Below are 26515 nucleotides of genomic sequence, written 5' to 3'. Positions count from 1 at the left end.
TCCGAAAGCAAATCGTGTCAACCATTTTCAAATACATTTTCTATTACTGGGTATTGACTAAATGATTCTTGCTGAGGACCCTAACCATTAAATAATCACTGAAATTATGATTGAACAAACAAACCTTCCGTCCGGCTGGGAGTTCTTGCGTAGTGTTTCAACTTTGACTAGATCACCAGATGACATGGCCTTCTGCAACTTCTTCTGCTCCTCAGAACTAGTAGAGGGCTGAAGCATCAACACAACAGATCAACAACAAAACAGAGACACTCTTCAGTATATACTAAACATTCTGTTACTCTGTGTCAGGGTTCGAGAACAAGTGGCCCACTGGCCAAAAAAAGTGCTGCAAATAATTTGTTCTTGGGCCCTTTATATACCTGTATGTACACCCACTGGATATACACCCTTATTATGTACACCGTCTCGTGTTGGGTATGACCACTGTTTTCCTCCATCTGCTTCAAGGTTAGTGTGTTCAGAGATACACTTCTACACACCACTGGTTTAAAAAGTGGTATCTGAGTATTGTGGCCTTTCTGTCATCTTGAACGAGTCTGGCGATTCCCCTCTGACCTCTCCCACTAACAAGCAGTGAATATGACAATAACCTACTTACAGTGCCCTCTTTTAAATGGGACGTTGAACTGCTCACTCAGGATGCCATTGCGGTTCTCAATCTGGTCCTCTTACCATCATGGCCATCTAATCACGCAGTTTTAAAATGGCTCATCCCCTCTCATCAAATGTGGTCAGACTGCAGTTTACAAATTACTTTTAATAGTTATTATGATTATGTTTTCCGGCCCCCCGACCTCTCGCGGCTGCACCTAGATGCCTTCTCCTGGACTTTTCCCCCACACCAGCAGATGGCAGTATAACAGTGGATTCCTTCACAAAATGTTGCTCTCACCGTGGTCTGAGTTGCCAATGGTACTCAAGAATATTATTTAATGCTGTCTAACATCTATTCCATAAATACATATGACTAACGGTTACAGCTTACAAGGTTAACCTGCCGGCAAAACAAAACACATAGAACATGAATACAGAGTTAGAAAAGGGAGTTCAGGAATGTGTGTTAATGAATCATCAGAGAGAAAGTTCCAAGTTGAGAGATGACCTCTGAACTAGGATCCAAGTGTCCAGTCGGTGAGCAGGGCTGATGTTGAGAAGAGAAGGACTAACAAGCTACAGTGAAACATGCCATGATTGCTCACGTTAACAGAAATGCATAAAGGAGGAGTTTGACTTCAGGGCTGTTGAAAGGAGGAAAAGGCCTAGGTAAGGCTAGAACTGTACCACATTTTAAGAGAAGAGTGTGTTAGCATTCATGAAAAGGTTATTGCTTGAGGAAAAGTGAAAATCTGGCCGAAGTGCAGGTTGTTTTAGTTTAGTTGGTGAGTAGTGCAGCTCTAAACCGCAGGTGCTGAAGAGGGTAAACAGCAGGGAAAAAGATGGAGGTCCCAGTACGAAGCTTAGAGGAACAAGATCATGGTTTTAATGGTTGAATTGAGATTAAGGACAAGATTTAGATACGGTTCCATTTTCCTTTACCATATCAGAATCACTGAAACACTCAAAGGACTTCTGTTTAGGGAGGGTTTGGGCGTAGGGGGGAGGGGGGGGGATGGGAGTCTCTTCCTCGTACTCGTCGTCCTCAGACTCGCCCCCCAAAGAGATTGTTTGGGCGCGTGTCAAAAAGTCGCATCGGGTCCGCGCCATGCGGGGTTTCTTTTTGTAGCCTGCCCTGCCGACCTGGGTTGACCAAAAACGATATCACAAAACAGTTGAAACACAGAGCAAAACTGGCTATTGAAGGCTGCTTTCTTCTGCGGGACCTGTAGATAATACTTCTGCGGGAACATGTTTTCTTTCTACATCATTGGAAGTTCTTGGGTCACCAGCATCTCTCTCTCTCTCTCTCTCTCTCTCATATACACAAAACAACGCAAACAGAATACTTCTCTATCAATCTTACCATACATAAGATATGGATATACTGATACTCATACTTTATGTTGTTTCCAGGTCATGTGCATAGAGTGGTTCGGATTTTCTGTTTGAACACTGTAAGAGATGTTCTGCCATTCACTCACCTCCCGGGTTTTCAGTGCTTTAGAGGACTTTGCGCTTGAGGAGGGTCCCTCTTTTGGGTCTGTCGCAGACTTCTCTTCACTGACTGGTTTCTCCATGTCGAACCTAAAACACATTGAGCTATTGAGTCAGTAAACAAAGAGGGTTCCTCTGTCAACTTTTTATTTACCGGTATGTAAACCACGCTCTTATTACATTCATGATTTGTGAATTTTAAGACAAATTATAGCCCACAGAAACTGTGGAATGCATTTAAATACCACATAATGTGCATTCCTTACTCAGAGAATGACACCCTGTCCTTGGGCGAGAAGAAGATTCTCCCTGACCTTTCGGTCATACTGACACCGCCACTCTGATTGGCCGGGGCCACCTTGGGGGCCCTCCCTCTCGCTCCTCCTTCCATGCCCTCTCTGGACTCCAGGATCAAGTTTGGAACCCAGCCATCTGCAATGGGCCTCCCATCCCTGGTCTTCGCTTTGGGGGTGGAGGGAGGCGGAGGGATCCGGGCCTGGGCTTGGGGTGTTGCAGCACCCTGGGTTTCCAGTGGCCCAGGAGGAGAAGGTCCTACAGGGGCTTCGGACACGGACGGGGTCCCGGAGGCTGGGGCTGGAGTCGGCGACCTCTCGGTTGCGGAGCTGGGTATAAGAGGACGGGCATAGGCAGCTGGGGTTCCACTCTCGTCCTGAGCCGCACCCACTTGCCGGCTCTGCTGGATCCTGACAAGAGCCTTGCCCCTCTGCTTCTCGAACAGCTCCTTTTCGTACTGAGCGAAGTGCCGCCGCTGTCTCTCCAGCACCTCCTTCTGCTGTCGTATCTGCTCCATCATCTCCCGTTCCTTCTGCTGCTGCTGGTGCCGCTGCCTCTCTTCCTTTTCCTCGTTGAGGCGCTCCAGCTTCTCCAGGACAAACTGGTTAGCGGCCGGGACTGGGGTGGGGCCGGGGGCAGGAATTACAGAGGTGACTGGGGTGGGGTCCATTAGCACTGCGGCCGGTGGTGGCAGCACTGAAGGGAGTTCTCCGGTTTGCGCCGCCTTGTCGTGCACCTCTACCCGGGGGAGGTGGACGACAGAGCCACCGAGCTCCTCCTGGTCGAGGGGAGTTTCCTTCTGCATGCTGATGACCACCACTACGGGTCGGCGTAGTGACTCCCGCCTTTCCTTGACTGACCTAAGTGGCTTGGTGACGGTGGTGGTACTGGTGGTGGTGGTGATGGTGGTGGTGTCAGCCTCAATTGGTCTAATGGAGTCGTCGCCCAGACGACGTGTGATGACCAGGCTGCTGTCGGTCGATGGGACGTAAAAGGTGGGGAGGCAGTTTTCGATCTTGTGCGGATGAGCGGAGGGCCCAGCTTTCTCGGGCTTCGCCTGGCTCTTCGCCTTGCTCTGACTGTCTGGCGGAGGCTCCTTCGACATGAGGCTGATGGGGAAGACCTCAGGGGTCGACTCCAGCACCACCTGTGCTTCGGAAGCGACAGAGGAACCGAGTTCCTCCACATCTGCCAAAGGTGGCCTCTCCCTGGGTATCTCGTCATCCACGCTGAGCAGCTCAAAGCTGCCTCTGGAGCTCTGGCTGTCAGGCGTGCTGGGCCCCTGGGGGGAGCGGGGAGGCGGTGTGGTGGCGTGGGCCAGCTCGGCTGACCAGCGCCTCTCCTCGGACGGGGGTGACGCCCCGCCACCGCCCGTGGACCGCACCTTAAGCAGCTCCAGGCTGAACTTGGCCTGCTCCAGTTCCCTCATCCTCCGACTCTCCCTCTTGGCCCTGGTGGTCCTCTGGCCGGGCTCGTCCAAAGTCCTCGTCCTCTCTCTCACCACCACGCCTGTGGTAGATGCCGAGAGAACTGGGGAGTGGGTCCTGATCTGGCTCTCTGTAGCCCTCATCTCTCCGCCTCCAATTTCTCCACCACCTCCTCCTCCCTCCTTTATCCTTTCCTCCTGGCTGTTCAGTCGTCGGAGGGCCGTCTCACGCTCGTTGTAAGACCGGTCCTCCCACGTGCTCAGGTCCAGACCCATGATCCTGGCTGCTTGCTCCTGTGGGTCCGGTGAGGGGCTCCTCTGTCCATTTTGCAGCTTCTGTGTTGGTTGATTTTTCTTCTCTCTTTGTTCCTTGTCCTTCAAGCTTTGCGCTTTCAGCTCCCCATACCTGTCAGTCAAAAAGGCACGGTTACAACCAAGCCATTCGACTGGCTACAACATTTCTCAATTTCTCATTCCAAGACAGACCACAATTAGAAACATATCACATGAATTCCCCAGGCTTCCTCTTAAATGGGTCAACTCAAAGTGGCGAACTTACGATATAATTTTCCCTGCAAGCTCAGCTAACTTGGTACTTTGTTCTGGGTGTTTATGTAACAACATTATCTGAACAGGAGACTTTTCCACTGGCAGGCCATGAATCCAAAGCACGTCACTGAGCAAGGAAGGGGATTGGATACAGAATTATGACCAACAACTGCAGCAATCGCTAATCTTGTTCCAAGGAGGTTTCATTTCGAGTTGAAATGATGGTGGCACGGAGGTTCACACGCTCTTACGGATTGATTACCCCCATCATGTACCGCATAACCAACCAGAAAACCATACAAAGCGCAACATTCCATAACTTTTATGAACAAAGTGCAAAACAGACAACTCATGTCATGTGTCAGAACCCTCATCTGTTCTGTAACTCATTTGAACAGTTGACTGTTGTTTACCTCTGCCTGGCCAGGTAGCCTCTCACCAACGCCTGCAGCATCACGGTGGCGCCACGCAGCCGCAGGTAGGCCTCTCTGGCTGCGTGGCGGCGCCAGGCTGTCTGGATGGCACGTGCTGCCGCCTCCTGCTCTCGCCTCCGCAGCCACGCCCTCCACTCCCTCTGCAGCAGCAGGGCTGCCCGACGCCACAGTCCGAACCTCCGGCGCTCCCTGTACCTTCGCCAGGCGGTCTGGAGCAGTAAGGCCGCCTGCTCCTGACGGGGGGTGTGTTCGTCCTCCTGCTTCGACCCGTAGGCACGCCACCATTGCTGTGCAACAGGTGAAGCATTGGGTAAGATTGCATTCATAATATGAGGGAGTTTGTTCTGTTTCTGTGAGTCAATCCCTCTGTACCACAACATACTATCCCAAATCACCTCCTTATGCACTTGTAAAAACAACCTGTTGAATGATAAAAATGTTAGCATTTTGCTTTCACCAATCCTTGCAGATTTTTATATGGGAGACTAAAGAGGGAGCAAGGGATGCTGGGATTGTGAACAACTGAGTATAATTATAATTTCTTTTGTCAAAACAGAACAAAACGTTATCCAGACTTGGCTGACTGCATAAAAAGCAAAAGAGGCTCAGCAGAGATAAAATAAACACATGAAACAATTGACAGAGCATTGGTTCTCCTACTCCAGCAAAAAAAAAATCACAATACTTCCATTTTGATGGTTTATGTAATCTTTCTGTTTGTGTTATTTTCAAAAAAACATATTTCTTTTTGTTAGCCCTTTATCTCAGTGGTTGGCTTTCAACGCTTTTTCCCAGTGATTTGATTTATTTTTCTTTTCAACCAGGCAAAGCCAAAACACCCGAGTCTCTTTCCAAAAAGCCAATCAGGCGGTTCCAGTGTAAACAGATCTAATAAGAGGCCCTTTCCAAGCAGGGAAGGAAGAAATGTTTAAAAGGGAATACAGAAAGGCTAGATGCATGGGTCCTGAAGTACTGCAGGGTTTCAAACTAGCATAGTACCACAAATAACTCTCCTAATCACCCTGCCAACTGTACTGGTTGATTCAAATCCCTGATTGGCTAAATCTGGTATCACAGTTTGAAAGCAAAAAAGACCAAAAAAAAAAACCCAATGCACTAGGCTTGAATATTAATTTATAAATTGTTCAGAGACCAGTAGCATTTATAACAAGCCTTTCTGGTGCAACAATCTCCGTTGTGAGGATGTGAGGATTACATTTTTGGTTCCTGTTGGATAATTCATAAGTTATAAGATCAAATATCTCCAATAAGCCTTCGATTCCATTTGTGAATGTTGAATGACATCCAAAAATAAGCTGGTTGAGACAAATAGTTTAGCTAATTCACTGTGTTTTCCAGAAAAATAAATAGGCTAAAGTTTCAGTCACCACAAACATAATATATGGTAAACACAGATCACCAAGACATGTTTGTATCGGTTTCCAAGTTAACAAAATAACTGTAACTACATTTTTGTGGGATTACTGAAAGAGCTCTGAACATAAACACCCCTTCATAAGCCATACAATTACATATTCTCTCAGTGGCCCGTCGCTCCGGGCCGGGCAAGGTTGCACACGGACGATGCAGTGTGCTGGGATGAGGAACATCCCTGCTTCAGATCAATAATACTACCGTGTGAATTATTTCCCACTTCAGTCTGTTTACTGAATATGTCACATAAGACACATACATACAAAGCCTTGCTGTGCCGACGGAGACATACCACACCCTAACTAGAGTGCCGAGAGCAGCGGTCCAGGACACGCAGATGTTCTCCCAGGCCAGCACTAACACACACTAATTCAGTAATTGACGAATGCCTCATTCAACTAATCAACTCATTAACACTGTGACTACATGGAACTTTAAAGAAGCAAAAGCCTGTATACCCCTGGGGTGAGTGCCCGGGGGACCAGGGGTTTGTGCCCGGGGGACCAGGGGTTTGTGCCCGGGGGACCAGGGGTTTGTGGTCAAGACACCGTCTGTGCATGGGTAAAGGAAGTCGTGAGGAGAGGGCGGTGAGAAGTACCTGGATGGTGGTGGCGGCGAGTCTCATTCTGAGGAAGTGTTTCCTCTCCAGAAGGGCCCTGAAGCGGCGCTGAAGCGTCACGATTCGGTCCAGCACCTCCTTGTGGAGTAACGCCTGGAGCCGCTGGCGCTCCACCTCCCGCAGGAACACCTGACAGAGGACATGAGGAGTGTCACATCCCACTCACACAAACCACGTACAAACCCCCCTACAAACCACACAAACATCCCACTCCCCGGATGATCAAACATGGGGCACAATAAGAGTTATGTTATGCCAATTAGAGACATACTCACCCAAGGGAATAGTAGTAGGAATCTATTTACGTGTGTCTGTCAGAGGTATAGTCGATATGTTGGGTACATTATACATTTACATCTGTAATATTTTCCAGTTTCAATATCTAGCCAAACACAATATCCTAAAGCTGAGTTTAATTTTCACCATCCCTGCGGACTATTCTGAATGTGCAAAATAAAACACAGAGCAAACAAATACAGATATCCCCCGTGAACTTCACACTGTTAAAAAAACATTTGGATACCACCGTCCAAACCTTGTCAAACACATTGTCCCTTTCCGTTCGTCTACTTTACCATGGTCTTGCCAACTTGGTATCCATCGGGCACCAGCTCCACTTTGCGCAGGTACTGTCCGATGTCCTCCTGGACGGGCCTGGTGCCCTCAGGAAGCAGAACCCGGAAGAGACGAACAAAATCCTGTGGTTGGTTTAGGGAGAGTTCATGCTGATTATTTTAACAGGGGGTATAAGTGACATTTTCTACATTCCGCTCCCACAAACGGAGGCCGGTTGTCCAGGAAAACCAGTGTAGGCTGCAGGGGTGCACCGGCTGACTGAGAAACAGATGCTGTTTTTATACAATTACCACCACAGGGCTGTGAGGCCCATTAGAGACTACAGGCCCTCTCTGTTCTTCGTAGTGATCTCAGGACAAGTCTCTCCCAGGGGTGACACACGCCTCAGATATTTTTTCATCATCACAGACAACCGCAACTCCAATGTTTTGGGGGAATTCAGATAAGTGAGTATGTCAGTCTGGGGCTAAAACTAGCCAGTGTTGTGAGGAAGTTAATGAGAGGCAGCCAAGGATGTGAATTACAAACGTTCCATCACAGCAGTTTTGCACAGTGACCTAATGTTTGGCTTCCCCAGCTGTGGCTGCTTACAGGAAAAGCATTATACTAAAATAAAGGTTGATGCTGTTATAAAACTGGAGGGTTTGCAAATAGTACTGTTACAAACTGGACACCAAACAATTTAAACATATAATACTTACCACATCTACAATACGTTTGCTTAAAAAACAGCAAGACATGCTGCCAACAACTGATGCCAACCAGCAGGAGAATGGAAATACAAACAAGAAACCAGGCAAGCCTAGTTCAGCCGGCCCGCAATAGAAAATGTTTCTACCTCGAGATTCGAACACGGGTCGCCCACGTGAATGGCTATGTCATTAACCACTACACCACAGAACTTTTAAAAATGTTATTGGCCATTCGTGAATGACATTGATCGAGTTAAATTGACTAACGTTACTTACTAAGTTTACCTCCCCCACAAATAGCGTCTATGTATTGCGTTTCCCACTGGCCACTTTAACAGTGTATTAGCCAGTAATAAGCTTTACCGGTATCTACTAACTGACTGGAATAATCATAAGAATTGAGCAATTGCTAGCGAGTCTGACAAAGTGATTTCATTTCATGGCATAAGAAAATATTTCTTTCGTGGCAAAACAATGTACCTTTTTCCTTTCATTCATGAATGACATTCATACAATAAATATCAATAAAGGCGAGGATAACTAACTTTTTCATCAAGTGAAAAGACGAGAAAATCGTGGAATGTACCAGAAATAATTAATAAATGTTGTTGCTCTCAATAGATTAAAATTTAGGTCTTCCACATGAGAGGCACTGTCTTTAACCACTACGCCACAGCATTACATGTTTCAGCAGTCGCTAGACTCCATTGAGGATTGTGTTAAACTGAATAACGTTTCTTCCACCACCAATAGCATCTATGAACTGCATAGCTTTTGCCAATGGCCGTTTTAACAGCTTATTAGCCAGTAATAGACTTACTAGTATCTACTAACTTCCTAGGAATAATCATAAGAATTGAGCAATTGCTAGCGAGACTGAAGATGAACTATTCCATGCCGGAAACTGTCGCAATATAACCGTATACAGTTTCTGGTTTTAGCCAGTGAAGTTTTTGTCCATACGGAATAATTCACAAAGCGTACTTCCCTTTGCTTGTGAGGCGATACGAACTCAGGACCTATAGTTCACATTTCCGCTTCCTTAACCACTAAGCTATTTAACAAGGGTCAGTCAGTTAGTCAGTCAGTCAGTAAGAGAAATTCACTCTTCATAGCACACAATGATACATGCGTTACCAAGGGACACAATACATTACATAAAGCATACAGTCCATACCCTTGGACCGAAGAAACATGTCAACTGTACAAAGGTGGACTGTCTGAAACATTCGCAAAGTCAAATACACATATTTATGACATGCTATCGGAAAGATGATCATTTATGTTCATGTTTCGTGTAACATAAGAAAAATACATATAAAAGGGAATATGGCACTTAAATTCATATTACCTTTTAACAAAAAGAAGAGGGTTTTTGCTGAACGAGCAGTGGGTCAGATTCAAACCCATGCCGCCCGCGGCACTGCATGGGGGGCAACAGGGTCTGTGGCTCAGACCACCACACCGCTCTTTTATGCAGTATAAACCTCTTGCTAACTCCACGAGGAACGTGTTCGTGTGTCTGTACGAAACCTCCTACCTGAAAGGTGTACTTGATGCTGTAGCCTGACTGGCGGATGCGTACGGTCTCCAGCATCCCGGTGTAGCGAAGCTGCCTCAGCACCAGGCTGTCGTTGAAGCGCAGGGGCTGCTTCTCCGCATTGGAGCGGATGCATTTGACAAAGTATGGCTCCGACTGGCCCAGAGTCTCCATCAACTTGTTCAGAGATGCCTGTGAAAGAGACAGATCGGGCCACCCACGTCACCGCCAAACCTATTAAACAGTAGATGAAGCCTTTATAGGAGAGACTGGTTAGCCCTCTAACGTCTACGAATGGGAAAAGCAGAAACAATGCGTTTACAATTCTACTCTTAGCAACTAACTAGACGGGAACTAACTCTGAATTTCCATTTCAACAGCCTATCCTGTCCAGAGTAAAACTAACCGAGCAATATTTCCCACGCTAGTGTTGCTGGACAGCTATATAGGGTACCAATAGTAGGTTAGCCACGATAGTGAAATTCTAGTTACCCCTTCACAATAAGTCCCCCACACTATATGGATGTATAGCTTAATGTTGAGGAGAAACAAGGCCAACAGCTGGCTTTTCTGGCCCATATCGGCCAGTGTATTGTGAAAAGTCAATGTCTATGTTCATTTGAAATTTCTCCAGAGCTTTATCGCAATTTCTTTTCACTGGCATACAACGACCAGACCAAAATAAACTAGAAAAACTGGGGAAGACGCAGAGTGTGAATATGCCGAAAATAACAAACTATTTGGGAAGTACTGTTATTTCAAATAACTTCTTTCCCCAATAATGTAATTAGCATTCTCTGCTTTTGTATACTGGACATCTTACAAATGGCTCCTTTAATACTCTCACATAACAAAATACTTTGTCTACGATAATAAACCCAAGCATGCAGTTGGCTGCTGTAGCACGGAGGACTTGGTTGCGGAGAGAGACAGAACCAGTTGGGCTCTCCCTCATCCAGGCTCAAGAAACTGAGCCTGGATGAGGTTCACCTGATGCTCATGTGTGCCAAAGCTATGTGTGTGTGTGTGTGTGTGTGAGCAAGAAAGAGATAGAAGCAGACCTACAGGGAGTGTGAGTATACACATGAGAAATAGTGAAAAGCGTGAGAATGTGTGTGCGCGGTCAGAACTTCTTTCCACACTCAGAAGATTAAAGCAATCAGCCACACAACTGGATGTGAGAAGTGAAGTCATCCCTGCCTGCCTTCTGCCCAGACTTCCTGCCAGCCGGCGTGGATTAGAGGACAGGCCAGAGCTGGGGGCTAAGGGACCAGTCTTGTGGGGGAATTCACGCGTCTACACTCTCACAGCGTGTCCCAAGCGTGTTCCTTTTGAGAGCCCCGCGCAAACACAGAGCCCTATGTAGGGGACGAGAATTGGGATGCAGCCTCGGGTTCACCCCTCTGTGAGCCAGGAGCAACAGAGACGGATGGAGCATTTCTTAATTATATTACATTACTATAAAAAAGGGGCCGGGTTTTATTGCTTTCTTACTGAAAGTCCAAAGTGACAGAGAAAAGAGAAGTTTTATGGCCTATGTTGGCCTTTAATTGTTTTGTTTTTTTGTAAACCCAGACATGATGCAATCGTCTTTTGGGTGGGGTGATAAAAGTATGAAACGGTCAGGATCTGAGTGTGGTGTGGGCAGTCAGAGAGGCAGAGAACAGAGCTTGGTACTGGCAGCTCACAGGGTATAACAACCCGAGTTCCAGAGGACATCCATACTGTCCTCCGGGGAAAGAAGCAGCTGCTCAGCCTGGGGATCCGAAAATCAAGCTGTCACAGCTGGACCCAACTTGACACTTCCAGGACTCATCCTGAATAAGTTAAGAAGCAGAATGGAGTTAGCCCTAACCACGGACGACAGGTCAGCTGCGTATTCCCATCCCCAATGCCAGTGTCACACACCATTCTTCAAGGGCTGATTGTCTGCAGGTCTGAAGTCCACCCATGCCTAATCTCACCCAGACACCCCTACACTAACAAAGAAGGACGTGATTTGGGAGAGACACACTGATCCCAGATCTGTGCCTAAAGGTTTAATCTCCAAACCACACTTGCTGCTCAAGCACTCACCACGTTCACACAAGATTCATACCAGAGCCATGTCTGTTGGTAAATTGGAGGAGCTGTGCATTCGTCCTGTGCTTCAGCTGCAGGTGGTGGTTTTACAACACGGGATGCTGAACTACGATTATTTCTCCTGGTTATTTCACACGGGGATGTGGGGGGAGTGACTGACCTGGAACTGAGCACTGATGCTGGGCGGTTTTTTCTTCTTGTGGAGGTGAAGGAGGGACTTGGTGATACGGTCGTGTAGTGTCAACTTGCTGAGGTACTTCAGGGACTTGACATCGAGCAAGTGCTGTAGTACAGAACCAAGAGGAACCAGTCAGGGCCCGCTCTAGGAGGCCCGCCAAAGGCTGGAACACGAGGTGGCTTAACAAGGCGGCTTGATAAAGTGGCTTACCTTTGGAAGACTGGGCTTCAATTTGAAGTTTTTGTTTCTCCTGTTAAAAGAGGGCAGCGGGTTTTAGAGATGTACAAGACTAGCAAGTGTATATTGTAAATCTAAACACTGCATTCTTATTCACAGGGCCAGACAGGGGCACAGGAGTGTTGAAGGAGACTGGGTTGGGTCAAAACCGAAAACGGTGCATCTAACTGGACTGCCCTCAACAGAGATGTTCAGTCACTTACATGAGGATACCATGGGCTCTCTCCAGGAGCTTGCTGCTGGTAGAGTTGACAAAGATGCCTCCGTCCTCATCCGTGTTGGATCCACTGGATGACAGACGACCCTGTCGACCGGCACGCCCGTTCCAGCCCACACCCTCCCTGGTTGGAAACACACACACACACACACCTTACGGTTTGAAAAACCTTTCGGACCAACGCGGAACAACATTAGACTTTATTACACGTAGACAGGGGCTTTCTCATATAGTGCACCACTTCCAATGGAATATGCTATCTGAGCCCCGGGTTTTGCGGCATAAAACCCCAGGCCTCAAGGTAAACCACACCCCACCATCCAAGTGCCCGAACAAACAGCAGGTTTTTCTATTACCAAAGTGGCTCGGGTCAGTTGACCGTCAACCCCTAAACCACACACCGGACCTGGTTACACCAAATCACTTGGGCTCTGGTTAGAAGGGTCAAGACCCTCCTGGGTAATCTCTCGCGGTACGCCGCTTTAGGACTGCGGAGGGGAAAGTGATTTGTCACGTTCCAGCCGGCAAGGCATCGAAGTGGTCAGGGAGGGAGGTTCTGTTTTCCACACACCTGATTTATATGCCGCCTACCGGGGTGTCTGAGGCCACACACCGACACACGTTAACACACTGCAGCCATGTTGGAGAACATCTAAAACATACACTGAGTTCCCAGGACGGGGTCAGAGTTGTCAGTACAAGTAAAGGTCAAATAAAAAGAACTCCGATTATCTGTTTGCTAAGGAAGAGGCACCGAAACAGCACTGTTGTCTTAAAGTTATCCTCTTTAGCTAAAATCTGCACCATTTTTGTCTTTTTGCTAGATTTTGTTTTGTAGAACAATTAAAATAAATAACAATGAAAACAAATACGTGGCTTACGTTTGCTGTTTGGTTCATTCATGGCCAAGAATAGTTTGGACAGTGGACAGGTTGAAAATAGACTGTGGGTGTAAATTGCAGTCTCTCTTGGTTTACTAGTAGAACACGTTAAGGTTTCTCTCCACAGAGGTCATGCAAGAAACCCTGAAGACCTACTTCAGCCTAGCTACGGGAAATAATCCAGTCCAAAATTAATACAAACAACAGAGTAAATCCCGAACCCCAGCAGTGAGATATATTTACAATTTAAACAAGCCCCCCAATAAGCTGTGATGATTTAAACTGGAGACTTAAAACTGTGCTGCTCATGGATGATAAATAAAATAACTGACATAAAAAAATATGGACAAGAAGCCCAAGTGGAAACACATGATTTTTCCCTCTTTGACCACACTCGAGACTAAACCGACATGTTTCCCGTACCATTTCTGAAATATAGTCATTTTAAAACAATGTTCTTCTAAGGGTTTGTGCACCAGAATGAGGAACGGTTTGTTTTCAGAGTACAATCCTAGATTTCAGAAAGCACAGTGCTGTCCATTGTATCGTCCCTCTGAGGAGACCCCCACTGAGAGACAGTATTTATCAGTCCCTAGGACGTCTTCTGGAACACATAATTCGTACCTGACATCACGCAGGAAGCAGCTGCATGTGGGCTAACTCAGTAACCAATGATGTGTGTGTGTGATTTTGTGTGTAGAGTGTGTATGTGTGTCTTAAGTATGTACGTGACCTAAATCACATTAGTAGAGTTTGAACAGTCCAAGACTGACATCCTTGAAACAAAATAACGGTTTAAAGGATGGTCCTTTGCAACTTTCTGAGGACTGGGGTCAATAACGTCATGCTATGGGGTTAACCGGGTGTGTATGGGGTCAGTAACGTCAGGCTATGGGGTTAACCGGGTGTGTATGGGGTCAGTAACGTCAGGCTATGGGGTTAACCGGGTGTGTATGGGGTCAGTAACGTCAGGCTATGGGGTTAACCGGGTGGGTATGGGGTCAGTAACGTCAGGCTATGGGGTTAACCGGGTGTGTATGGGGTCAGTAACGTCAGGCTATGGGGTTAACCGGGTGTGTATGGGGTCAGTAACGTCATGCTATGGGGTTAACCGGGTGGGTATGGGGTCAGTAACGTCAGGCTATGGGGTTAACCGGGTGTGTATGGGGTCAGTAACGTCAGGCTATGGGGTTAACCGGGTGTGTATGGGGTCAGTAACGTCAGGCTATGGGGTTAACCGGGTGGGTATGGGGTCAGTAAGGTCATGCTATGGGGTTAACCGGGTGTGCATGGGGTCAGTAAGGTCATGCGATGGGGTTTACCGGGTGTGTATGGGGTCAGTAACGTCAGGCTATGGGGTTAACCGGGTGGGTATGGGGTCAGTAAAGTCATGCTATGGGGTTAACTGGGTGGGTATGGGGTCAGTAACGTCATGCGATGGGGTTAACCGGGTGTGTATGGGGTCAGTAACGTCAGGCTATGGGGTTAACCGGGTGTGTATGGGGTCAGTAACGTCAGGCTATGGGGTTAACCGGGTGTGTATGGGGTCAGTAACGTCAGGCTATGGGGTTAACCGGGTGGGTATGGGGTCAGTAAGGTCATGCTATGGGGTTAACCGGGTGTGCATGGGGTCAGTAAGGTCATGCGATGGGGTTAACCGGGTGGGTATGGGGTCAGTAACGTCAGTCTATGGGGTTAACCGGGTGTGCATGGGGTCAGTAAGGTCATGCGATGGGGTTAACCGGGTGGGTATGGGGTCAGTAAGGTCATGCTATGGGGTTAACCGGGTGTGCATGGGGTCAGTAAGGTCATGCGATGGGGTTAACTGGGTGTGCATGGGGTCAGTAACGTCATGCGATGGGGTTTACCGGGTGAGTATGGGGTCAGTTATGTCATGCCACAGGGTTTGATGTACTGGGGTTCCATTCCTTACACTGCCCTGGACACTGTTAACAGCTACACAGGCTTTTAAACAAACTCACAATTGACAGTGAATTATCAGACCCTGGTACGTGTCAGTGTACAGCACGCCTCATACACACAAACTCACCCTGGAGGTTTGTCGTTCAGCATGTTGCTGCCCTGCAGGTCCGAGAGCGGCATGCGGGGACTCCTGCGCGTCACGCCTGTGGCGGGTGAGAAAGGGGAGGAGGACAAAACCAGGTGAGAGGACATACACAGCTGGACCCGGCCAAACCTGGACTAAAACCTCACATACCAGGATAACAGCAGTTGCAACGCGGTGGACAAAACCGGCCTATTCAGGTTATTAAGGCTTTCCTGTGCCCTGTAAGAAAGTTATGTTTGCCTGGGTGGAATAATGCTAAAAAAGGAAGGTGTGGGTTAACAGTGACTTGGTCTGCGGTTGTTAGCGTTGTTGTGAGAATTACGGACGTCTGGATGATCCCATTTGGAAGTGTTACTTGTTTTAGTTTGGACTGATGATCAACAGGATTTCAGATCACTGTATGTGTTAAAGACACAGTTATTGGAGACATGCCTTTTATAGAATTGAGACTGGGAAGGTCCCACCCTAAGAACCACTGTTCTGATTCCCCCTCAAAATGTCTCTGTCAACCCAAGATCCATGTTCCCAGAAGATGGGATTCTATCATACATAACGACAGGAGAGTAGAATACAAAGTATTCTTTTTTGTACAAAGTACATTTTTAAAATTATTTCTTACTATTATTTTTTACTAAAACCATTGTGGTTCGATAACCAAAATCTACATACCATGTACACTCAATTCAGGGAGGATTTCAGTGATATAATCAAGGCCTGAAAATTGCTGAAATGAAACCGGAAAAGCATTTTTCAATTACAGTGATGGTCGAGTATTTGTCCGGGCTTGGATTTCAGTCAATCTGATTGGCTCATGACTGTGGGCAGCAGCATTAAGGTACACCGACACTGCTTCTTTAAGCGGTGAAAGGTCTGCCAATCAAACTCCGTGAGAGAACTCACAAGCATCTAGAAATCACTGTGCAATCAAAGAAAAAGTAACTAAAAGTCGACTACTTCTCTAGCTACTAATTTCTAGTGTGTATACCATTTTCAGTATCATCATTTGCCGCTATATCCAGTGCTGTTCAAGGACAGGAGGGGGAAAAAAAACAGAAGAGTAGCATGAGGTCATTAAAGTGGTGTCTCGAGTTGCCTTGTGTTATTTTCACCATGGCACTGGAAGAGTGATCTAACTGAGGGCAGTGTGGAAATTCAACCCCATCCAACACTTGAAAACCTCACCCTCGTATTTAATCTCAAATGTACCCCCAACCCCTGCATGCTGACAAGTCACGTAGATGACTGGAACATGGTCATTTACTAAGCGTTGTAAACAACATGGTAATCGCACAACCAAGCCCCACCCCCCCATAGGCTGTGTTATGTTTTTTCTGGGTTCGATGAGGTGAGTTGGGTTTGGGTATTCCCCACCACCACCCCATATCACTGCCTTCAACATGGAGGTGACTGCGTGTGTGCGCCCCCCTGCTCCCAAGCAGGAATCAGGGTTGGGCAATCTACGCCGCGTTCCGCTGAGGAGGTGCCGGGGTTGGGTCACAGGTCGGGGTCACTAAGGTTAAAGGGCAACACAGCAACAACGACGCAGGCGGCCGGGAGATGGTGAACGGACGCTGAGGAGGTGTTGCGGAGTAGCAGCGTTACCGTACCCCAGTGTGGATTCAGCTGCCTGCCACCATGCAGACAGGACAAGCAGCGCCGGGTTGCCCCGCAGCAACTGTTAGTTGGGGGGGGGGGGCTAGCGAAGGCACGTACTGGATCACATGCAAGATACAAGGGTTGTTAGGACACACGCAGGCGCATGCAAGGAGTGAGGAGAGAGGGGTATTCTGGGAAATGCAGTCTTACTGTACTTCTCCTCCTTGCACCTCTGCAGGATCTCTAAACTCCTCTGATGCACAGGGTGATGCAGAAAGCTAAAACTATCCACACTTTTGAAACCTGCACAGGGAGCAGCATCAGCATGCCCTTGAGAAGCAAAACAAAAGGAGAAAACACAAAAAGGGGAAAAAAGGAAAAGAGAAGAGACAGATTAGATAGCAGAAGAACGAAGAGCAGCAAACTACAAGAGAGATACCTGCAAGACTGTCAGCAGAGCAGATAAACAGTTACATTCAAACTGGATCCGTTGTGGTTCCAGGAGTGTGGGTTTGACTAATGGTGACAGAGTTATCCCGCAGCTTTCAGCCTTCGCCAGCTTTAGTAGATCACGATGTCATCGGCGGTGATGTTTTCACATTAACCGCTCGGTTGCTGTGACACTGTTCAACTTCAAACCTGGTTTGAGCTAGGGCCACATTTCAGAAAGAGTCATTGACAATTTGGCATCTTAGACGACCACATGGCGCCCCTGACCCCACATTTGGTACGGGGCCCCAACAGCATCCGCGCTCCAATTAGCAAACCACTCGGCGTGTTTAGCGCTTCGTCAGCATAGTGACCAGTGAGTGTTCAGGGATCGAACAGGATATACGGGCGACCTACAAGGACTGCATAAGGCGGGAAGCACCATGTCAGGGTGACTGTCGATCCATCGCGCCGGCAGACAGAGGCAGCAGCACTGCAGTACAAAGGGTTGGGAAGTGGAAGGAAGCTGGACGAGCCGACGCTAAGAGAGCTAGCTATCCAACGCAGGAATGTACTACTACAACTAGACACACGCACACGCACGCACGCGCACGCACGCATGCACGCTACATAACACACAGCCGAGGTCCTTTCTGTGCTCCACACACTTTTCAGCAACGCGACTGAGAAAGCCCTCCTCCGGAAAAGAGCCTACATGGGAAACTCATGCGAACACGCCCACGGTTGGCTACATACTCACCGCTCTTCCTCCGCGCCAGTCTCCTCCCGGCCTCCCTGAAGGCCACCGTGGCCCGGAAGTAGGCCCTGAGGACGGCCCAGCGGAAGGTGGCCGGTGGGTCGATGCCCATCAGGCCGCAGATGAAGGCGTTCTTGCTGCTCTTCAGGAGGGCCACGATGTCCGGACGCATGTGGTCCGTGTTCTTCTCCCGGAAATCCTGTGTTGCAGGGGCAGGCGGTGTACGTGTCAGAGAGGAACAAAAAGAGTGTGTGGTTTGCGTGAGCTAAGTTCACTCTCAATTAAGCGAACAAATAAGCTGGGTTTGGCTTGCGTTCATCTTTAATTTCCTCTTCACTGTACAACAGTGCAGAGGTTCCTGACCTTTTCCATTCCCGAGAGAACTCAGTCACAGTGGAACTGGTACACAGCTTCTGAATGCCAGAAAAGATCCCAAAATGTTTCCAAAACCATGTCATGGGGGATGGACTCCATTTCAACTGAATTGCAACAGTTAAAGCTTTTTTTAATGGGCCTCTCTAGGCAGTGTAATTATATTGATTTATGCCTCATATACTGCCAGCGTGGTTCCAATCAAGCCGTTCAGTCTTACTCAGTTCTGTCCGAACAGAACAAGAGTAAATACCATGAAAGTGAACAGGTTGAGTGAGTGCAACAGAAACCAAGAGGAGTAAGACAAGCTCGCTGCCAGGACCTGCACTGCAGTTGAAATCTTCCAGGTTGTCAGATCTGAACGTGTTTGCCTTTGAAGCTGGGAACCAGGCCAAGACAGTGCTGATTAAAATCCCTCAATACAGGTACATCTTCACGACCCAATTACCAGTTTATACATGGAGCTCTTACTCCTGTTACAATTTCATGGCTCTGGGGCAGGGTGTGTGTGTGTGTGTGTGTGTGTGTGTACTACTTAAGTTGATATTTTTTTTACTACAGATTTCAGACACATTACAGATTTGTGCAGTAGAATAGTAAACGATACACGTCATGATTAGTGAGGACATTTTGCCAGTCCTCACTCGTATAAACTGCTTTTTCAGCCTTGGGGTTAAGCTTCTGGTTATAATAGGGTTTGAAGTGTTATCGTTTGGGGTTAGAAAAGCTTGATTTTTTTAAGATCTCCCCAAACAAAAGTCCTCACGTGTATAAAACAGCAGCAGAGCGAGTGTGACTGTGCTCTGCTACTGTTTTCCTTCTGTAATGAAAATGACGTTTCTGCGATTGATTTGTTCACATTGTCCTTAACCAAGCATTAAACAGCAAACTGTAGTTTGCGACTCTTCTAGAAACATCTCCGTTCAACTCAGTGGAACGACCTAAGCTCCTAAGCTGGATATGACCCCAACGTGCAGCTGGCGTCTAAACGAGGAGGGCGGCCACTGACCTTGACCCCGTACTTGACCTTTCCGGCGTAGTGGCAGATGATGAAGGCGGGCTCCATGACGGCGGGGAACTCGATGTAGTTGTTGCCCTCGTGCTGCCGCTTGAATTTGTCCAGCAGAGTCTGATTGGTGGCCTGTGGGAAGCTGGGATAAGGACGGCAGCGTGGTTGGTGTCACGTCCCGTAGAGTCAGGGCGCGCACCCACTCACACACACACACACACAAGCAGGCAGACAGAAGATGCTCATGCACACAAACTCTACAGATTGTAAGCATTCCGCTCACATCTGCTAGTTCCTAGAAAGAACAACCACTCTGGATATACAGCTCACTAGCGCAACCAGTGAAGAGGTGCCTTCCAACTTTTGCTACTGATCCATAAAATGAGATTAACAGTGAACAGCGTCAGGTCAGTTTTACACTGAGTCCAGGATTCATGAAGGGGAGCCTGGAGTTATACTTCCTCTATTGGAAGGAGGTGCTTGGCCAGGGGTGCATGATAAAGCCCCTCTTGTGCTCATGTGTTCAGAGGCTCACGCACTGCAGCGTACAGCCAGAGGTATTAACAGTAACCCAAAAGCTCACAGAAAGAGGACAGAGCGGGTGGGACAGGGGAGGCTTAGGGGAACTTGAGCTATGAAAAACACTGAGTGCACAGTGCCAAGGCCTCTTGATTTCCAGCCATTTCATGTGGGAGGAATTGGTTGCGTTGGCGTCCAAACTGAGAAGAAGCGCACCATTTAGTTACTGCAAAGGGCGAAGGACTGAAGAGGACGTTTGCTTGAAACAAAAATGTCAGATTTCAGCCACGCTCATGGAATAACAAAACCAGTGTTATTAGTGGAGAACTGTTAGAATATCAGGTTTCCTCTAGTTAAAGACTTCATGGTGTATACAGTTTGAGGCAAACTAAATATCTAAAATTACAATACATCACCATATTACAACATAACTATTGGTGACGGTCACTTCCTTTGCCAGGCATATGAAACGGAATGCAAAAACGGGCTTTGACTCGGGTCTGACAAAAAAAAACTCCTGACAGACTCACTTGCACTCTTCGTCCAGCAGGTGGAGCAGTGCTGTTGGCTTCTTACTGATGAGGTTGATGCAGCCTGTGTTGTCAATGTAATCGATGTTGTGCCAGCTGATGCCCTCTGCCCTGTACTCCTCCTATACAAACAAACAAACAACGGACACATGAAGATGTGATGCTATGTTTCAACAGTCAAAGTTAGATCCTAGGGAGTCTGGCAATAATCTTATTAACTTGCACTACTGTTAAATCACTTGAGTCCAACAACATTGGCACGGGCTATTCCCCTTATATACTGTCAAAGTTTCACAGAGGCTTGGATGTTGTGTAAATGACTGGCAAACGTCCGAAATTAATGCATTTGATGCAGTAAGGGAAAGTAATTGCCCCGAAAACATGGCCACACATCACAAATGAAAAAACAAACAGGTAAAGAGAGAATACTTTGTGTCAATAAGCCTGTACTGTAAATGTGAGCGGTGTCTTCACTCTTGGCAGTGGGTTTGAACAAACAAAACAGTGCCCCAGAGGTGTTTTTGTTTTTTGTTGGGTTACAACACAACCGTGTTGCCAGTACCACTTTACAGTTAACAATATCAAAAGCATTCTTTACCCTTAGCAGGGCTGTAATAAAATAAACGGGAATCTAATTTACCTCCTACTACATTTCACCTACAGTCATACAAGTGTGAAAAAAAAGAACAAAAAGAAACAGTAAATGTGCACCACTCCTCCCATTTTCCTCACAAAGAACGACTGGGAAATAAGACAGCAAACCTCTGTGGTTTGCTACATGGGTACATGACCAATAAACTTACAGGGTGAAGACTTTTGGACAGTAAAAGATTGGAATGAAACAACAAATGCCGTCCTTCAGATTCTAGACACAAACACAAAATACTGGGCTGCCAAGAGCTGAGTTTGTGTGACAAAAACTGTACTTCCGACAAGCTGTGATCATGGTTAGGATTTGGGGAGGGTCTCAGTTCCACAGTAGCGCTCTCTGTTGGAAAGTTCAGGACAATTTGTCTGGATTCGTCCATGAAATGTTGCTCTGGATGTTCCTTCAGAAAAGCTCAGGCTGTCAATAAGCCTGTTCATGCATACAGGCATCAACCACACGGATCTGTAACCTCCATCTCTACAAGGCATCAACCACACGGATCTGTAACGTTCATCTCTACAAGGCCTCAACCACACAGATCTGTAACGTCCATCTCTACAAGGCATCAACCACACGGATCTGTAATGTTCATCTCTACAAGGCCTCAACCACACGGATCTGTAACGTTCATCTCTACAAGGCATCAACCACACAGATCTGTAACGTCCATCTCTACAAGGCCTCAACCACACAGATCTGTAACGTCCATCTCTACAAGGCATCAACCACACAGATCTGTAACGTCCATCTCTACAAGGCATCAACCACACAGATCTGTAACGTCCATCTCTACAAGGCATCAACCACACGGATCTGTAACGTTCATGTCTACAAGGCCTCAACCACACAGATCTGTAACATCCATCTCTACAAGGCATCGACTGGTAGCGCACAGAAACACTCTGAAAGTCTCTTTATAAGATTCCTATAAATGGTTAAGTAAAAACAAACACCAAATCACATTACATTAGCTGTTTAATGAGTTTGTGTATGTGTGTGTGTGTGTGTGTTTGCGAGTGCATAAGGTTTTGGAGTATTCCAAGGATCACTTGAGTCTGTAGAGATTTAAAATAGCGGACGCCATGTGCACAATGCGTAGCTGGAGAAAATCTTTTTCCCTGTTGCAGCTTCTTCACTCACTCACTCTGTATCAATTTAATTCACTGTATTGGCATGATACACACGTACATATTGCCAAAGTAGAATCACAACATTAAACAACATTAACGCTACTCTTGTAGTTTTACAACACTGACATAACCCTCCCTGAGTCATGTGTACGTGCCACTACGTCTCAGCGCTGGCGTGAGGTCTTACTGTATGTACTCATTACAACAGGTTCTGTGTGCACAGAGCGCCTTACAGTGTGACCCACTGACACCCACAATATGGAGAAATGTTCTACTTTTCCTAACCAGTGACTCTGGTTATATATATATACTTCATGGGGAACGTTGAATCAGCCCAGGCCCGTGAAGCCAGATGATGGAGGGGGGGGGGGGCGGGTACTGTAGGCCTCCACGCCGTTCTCACTGTCAATGAACGCTAATCAACTCTGGGTTCTATCTCGTGTCCTTCCTCTACTTAGTCAGCTGAGTTATGGACGCCCGGTGGTGCTCTCATCAGAGTCATCGGGGTGACAGTCAGTGGCGTAACAGGCACGCAGCAGCCTGCTGAATGACCCTCCGCCCACAATCTACAAACACATACGCATGCTTACAGCAATGCCTCCGAGAGGATGAATAGCTAGGACGACTGCCAACAATCACCAATAATTTAAATGTATCACCTCAAATCATCTTCATAAGTGCAGGCCACACAGCCATTTGAACCACCTGAGAAGTGGCTGGAGTCTTATGACAGTATGACAGGCAGGTTGTGGTCGCCTTTCTCATGGGTATTGTTTTGACTGATCTCTTAACAGTTCGCTTCAGTTCAGAACTAGTCCAGAGTTTGCTTTGAAGGTGCTCCTCTACTGTTCATTCCATAAGCCAGTAGTTCTGTTCAGGAACGGCACATCTTATCACGGGAAGTCCGGAGGCCTGACTTATTACCGCCGTGACGCAGTGACCCGACCAAAGTCGACTCCAAACATCGTTTTAGCCTTTTCGTGGTTTTGGCACAGACGTTAACAAAGGCTGTGAATAGAGTGTGAATTGTCGAGGTGGCGTTGTAAAAGAGCAGGCACGGTGAGTTCTAAAGGACCATCCTATTCTCTCAGTCTTGGTTATACAATGTACGTTAATCAACACAGCCATTCAGGAAAGGAACAACCCCTCCAGTTCAGCCAGTCAACACAAACACACATCCGTCACGACGCGTAGTTAGATGGTTGTGGTGAGTCACTTGGTGGTCAGCCCTGTATCCCAGCCAGTTTGGAAGAGGGAGAGAAGGTCAAACACTTTACCTGTTCAAGCTTAAAGATGTGCTGATTGAAGTAGTGTTGGAGCCTCTCGTTGGCAAAGTTGATGCAGAATTGCTCAAAGCTATTGTTCTCATAGTCCTCGAAGCCAAATATGTCCAGCACTCCTATGGAAAAGATCTAAGGGATGGGAGGTAAACAAGAGAACATCTTACGTTTCTATTGGTCTTGACTTAAGGTTGACAGACAGACTTACCTAAGTAAGCTACATAAAGGCAAACAAATCCACTCAATGTTGAAACCGTTTAAACAAAACCACTGCAGCTACACTTTGGAATCTACATGACATTCCATTAATTCATAAATACAGGCATCATTTAATGTTAACATGCATCGCAGCGTGTTCCTTCCCCAGCTCCATTCAAACACAGAGCAGCATGAAGCTCTATCCTGGGCGGCGAGAGGAGCAAAGTGTGTCGTCAAAACATAACACAGGGCTGTCATTCATACCGACACAGGGGCGAGCATGTCATACTCATTATAGCAGGGCAGCAGGTCTGACCTTGGCGCTTTCCTCCAGGTCCCGGTTGTTGAGCAGGGCGTGGTTGATCCGGAAGACGATCCAGTCAAACAGGGCGCTGTACAGGGACTTGGCCATGGAGTCTCGCACGGTGCCGGCCTGGAGGAAGACAACAGAACCACTTCACAGCTGACCCACCACGTTTCACTATCCCATTCTGCATGAGGCTGAACGTGGAATGGCAAAATGTACCGGAACAGGGGCACCGTTGCCACAGGGACAATGGATTCTGGATTCTTCACTACAGTTCAAAAGGTTGGGGTCACTTATACATTTCCTTGTTTATCATGAAAACCTACGTGAAATTGGTTTGAATAGGAATTAAGGCAACATTTACAAGGTTAGAAATAATGATTTTTAATTGAAATAATAATTGTGTCCTTCAAACTTTGCTTTCGTCAAAGAATCCTCCATTTGTAGCAATTACAGCCTTGCAGACCTTTGGCATTCTAGTTTGTTGTGGTAATCTAAAGAGATTTCACCACATGCTTCCTGAAGCAAGATTTCACTCCACGCTTCCCTATGATTCCCGTCTGGCTTGATGGGCACTTCTTACGTCCCATACGGTCAAGCTGCTTCCACAACAGCTCAATAGGGTTGAGATCCGGTGACTGTGCTGGCCAATCCATTATAGACAGAATACCAGCTGACTGCTTCTTTCCTACATATAATAGTTCTTGCATAGTTTGGAGCTGTGCTTTGGGTCATTGTCCTGTTGTAGGAGGAAATTGGCTCCAGTTTCTGTCCACAGGGTATGGCATGGCGTGGCAAGATAGACTGATAGCCTTTCTTCTTCAAGATCCCTTTAATCCTGTACAAATCTCGCACTTCACCACCACCAAAGCACCCCAAGACCATCACATTGCCTCCACCATACTTGACAAGCACTTTCCAGAATCTTTTCATTTGGCCTGCGTCACACGACTGTTCTTTTTTGTGATCCGAACACCTCAAACACTTTCTCCAATCGTGTTCTGTCCAGTGTCTGTGTTCTTTTGCCCACCTTAATCTTTTCAATGTATTGGCTCATCTGAGATATGGCTTTTTCTTTGCAACTCTGCTTAGACGGCCCGCATCCCAGAGTTGCCTCTTCACTGTTGACACTGAGACTGTTTTTTTGCGGTTACTATTTAATGAAGCTGCCAGTTGAGGACCTGTGAGGCATCTGTTTCTCAAACTAGACACTATAATGTATTTGTCCTCTTGCTCAGTTGTGCACTGGGGCCTCCCACTTCTCTTTCTATTCTGGTTAGAGCCAGTTTACGCTGTTCTGTGAAGGGAGTAGCTCACAGTGTTGTAAAAGATCTTCAGTTTCTTGGCAATTTCTCCAGCTTTCAGTTCTCAGAACAGGAATAGACGAGTTTCAGAAGAAAGTTCTTCATTTCAGTCCATTTAGAGCCTGTAATCAAATCCACAATCAATACAAAATGGTTTTCTAATGATCAATTAGCCTTTTAATTATGAATTTGGATTAGCAAACGTGCCTTTGGAACACAAGACTGATGGTTGCTGATAATGGGCCTCTGTACACCCATGTAGACATTTAGTAATTTACAACATTAACAATGTCTACACTGTATTTCTGCTACATTTTATGTTATTTTAGGGACAAAACATGTGCTTTTCTTTCAAAAACAATTTCTAAGTGACCCGATACTTTTGAATGGTAGCGTGTATTTTGATAAATCCTGCCCAGCTCTAACCAGTTCTGTACTCAAGGAATACTACACACACTTCCATCAGACAGGAATCTAGTTTCTTTTTTTTGTTAAAAGAATGCAAATCAAACATGAATCAAAAATCTAGAAGGAGGTTTATTTTTACACTGCCGTGAAACAGGTTTCAATGTCGACCAATATGTTGCGTCAAATATGATTATTCTTGTTTTGTTTTTTTACTTTATGAAAGGGGAAATAAATGTAGGAACACATTCTCTTGTGCCCTGTGTACATGGTCAATGTTCTGCACAAAAAAACTAAATATGAATATTCGCATCTGACCCCATACAAACTAACAGTCAGTGTACTCAACAACAGACCGCCAGACAGACTTGAGTCATTTGCTCATTAGTGCGTCCCAGTCTAATGTCTAACCTTATTGTATTATTCTTTTTTGCGTAGTGACCTCCCTGTTTCACATGCCTACACTGAACTGTAAGCAGGGACATAGGGTCAAGGGTCTCAGAGTACCGGGCTAGGATCAGCACTGCAGTCTGGTTCCAAATAAACTGCGCTACATGGACAAGTGTAGCCTGACTCTAGATCAGCCTTTCTTCTTCTTAATATTTTACAAGCTGAGCATAATTTGAACACAGGGTTAACAACCCTACCTTTACAGGGCGTCTGAACACAGGGTCAACACCCCTACCCTTAC

At 46.7% G+C, this 26515-nt stretch overlaps 1 protein-coding gene across 6 annotated transcripts in view; it reads right to left on the bottom strand.

Moving 5' to 3' along the window:
- The window catches only part of myo9aa (myosin IXAa), a 108236-nt gene that overhangs the window by 8864 nt on the left and 72857 nt on the right, over positions 1 to 26515 (bottom strand). For 4 of the 6 annotated variants that reach the window (XM_010875645.3, XM_010875662.3, XM_010875697.3 and 1 more), the window contains 18 exons: positions 24125 to 24241; positions 23608 to 23742; positions 20552 to 20673; positions 19503 to 19644; positions 18125 to 18320; positions 17146 to 17265; positions 15322 to 15397; positions 12377 to 12514; positions 12147 to 12186; positions 11919 to 12041; positions 9677 to 9868; positions 7444 to 7566; positions 6848 to 6997; positions 4795 to 5102; positions 2379 to 4238; positions 2100 to 2202; positions 1558 to 1758; positions 125 to 228 (listed from right to left, as the gene is read on the bottom strand). In XM_010875645.3, coding sequence (XP_010873947.2) covers positions 125 to 228; positions 1558 to 1758; positions 2100 to 2202; positions 2379 to 4238; positions 4795 to 5102; positions 6848 to 6997; positions 7444 to 7566; positions 9677 to 9868; positions 11919 to 12041; positions 12147 to 12186; positions 12377 to 12514; positions 15322 to 15397; positions 17146 to 17265; positions 18125 to 18320; positions 19503 to 19644; positions 20552 to 20673; positions 23608 to 23742; positions 24125 to 24241 — 4250 coding nt within the window. Of the gene's footprint in view, positions 1 to 124; positions 229 to 1557; positions 1759 to 2099; positions 2203 to 2378; positions 4239 to 4794; positions 5103 to 6847; positions 6998 to 7443; positions 7567 to 9676; positions 9869 to 11918; positions 12042 to 12146; positions 12187 to 12376; positions 12515 to 15321; positions 15398 to 16324; positions 16361 to 17145; positions 17266 to 18124; positions 18321 to 19502; positions 19645 to 20551; positions 20674 to 23607; positions 23743 to 24124; positions 24242 to 26515 lie in introns of all 6 variants that reach the window. The other 2 variants (XM_034296099.1, XM_010875705.3) reach the window with 2 other exon arrangements.

Source organism: Esox lucius, chromosome 2 (assembly GCF_011004845.1).
Source record: "Esox lucius isolate fEsoLuc1 chromosome 2, fEsoLuc1.pri, whole genome shotgun sequence".
NCBI classification, from domain to species: domain Eukaryota; kingdom Metazoa; phylum Chordata; class Actinopteri; order Esociformes; family Esocidae; genus Esox; species Esox lucius.
This window is presented reverse-complemented; position numbering and strand designations above follow the sequence as displayed.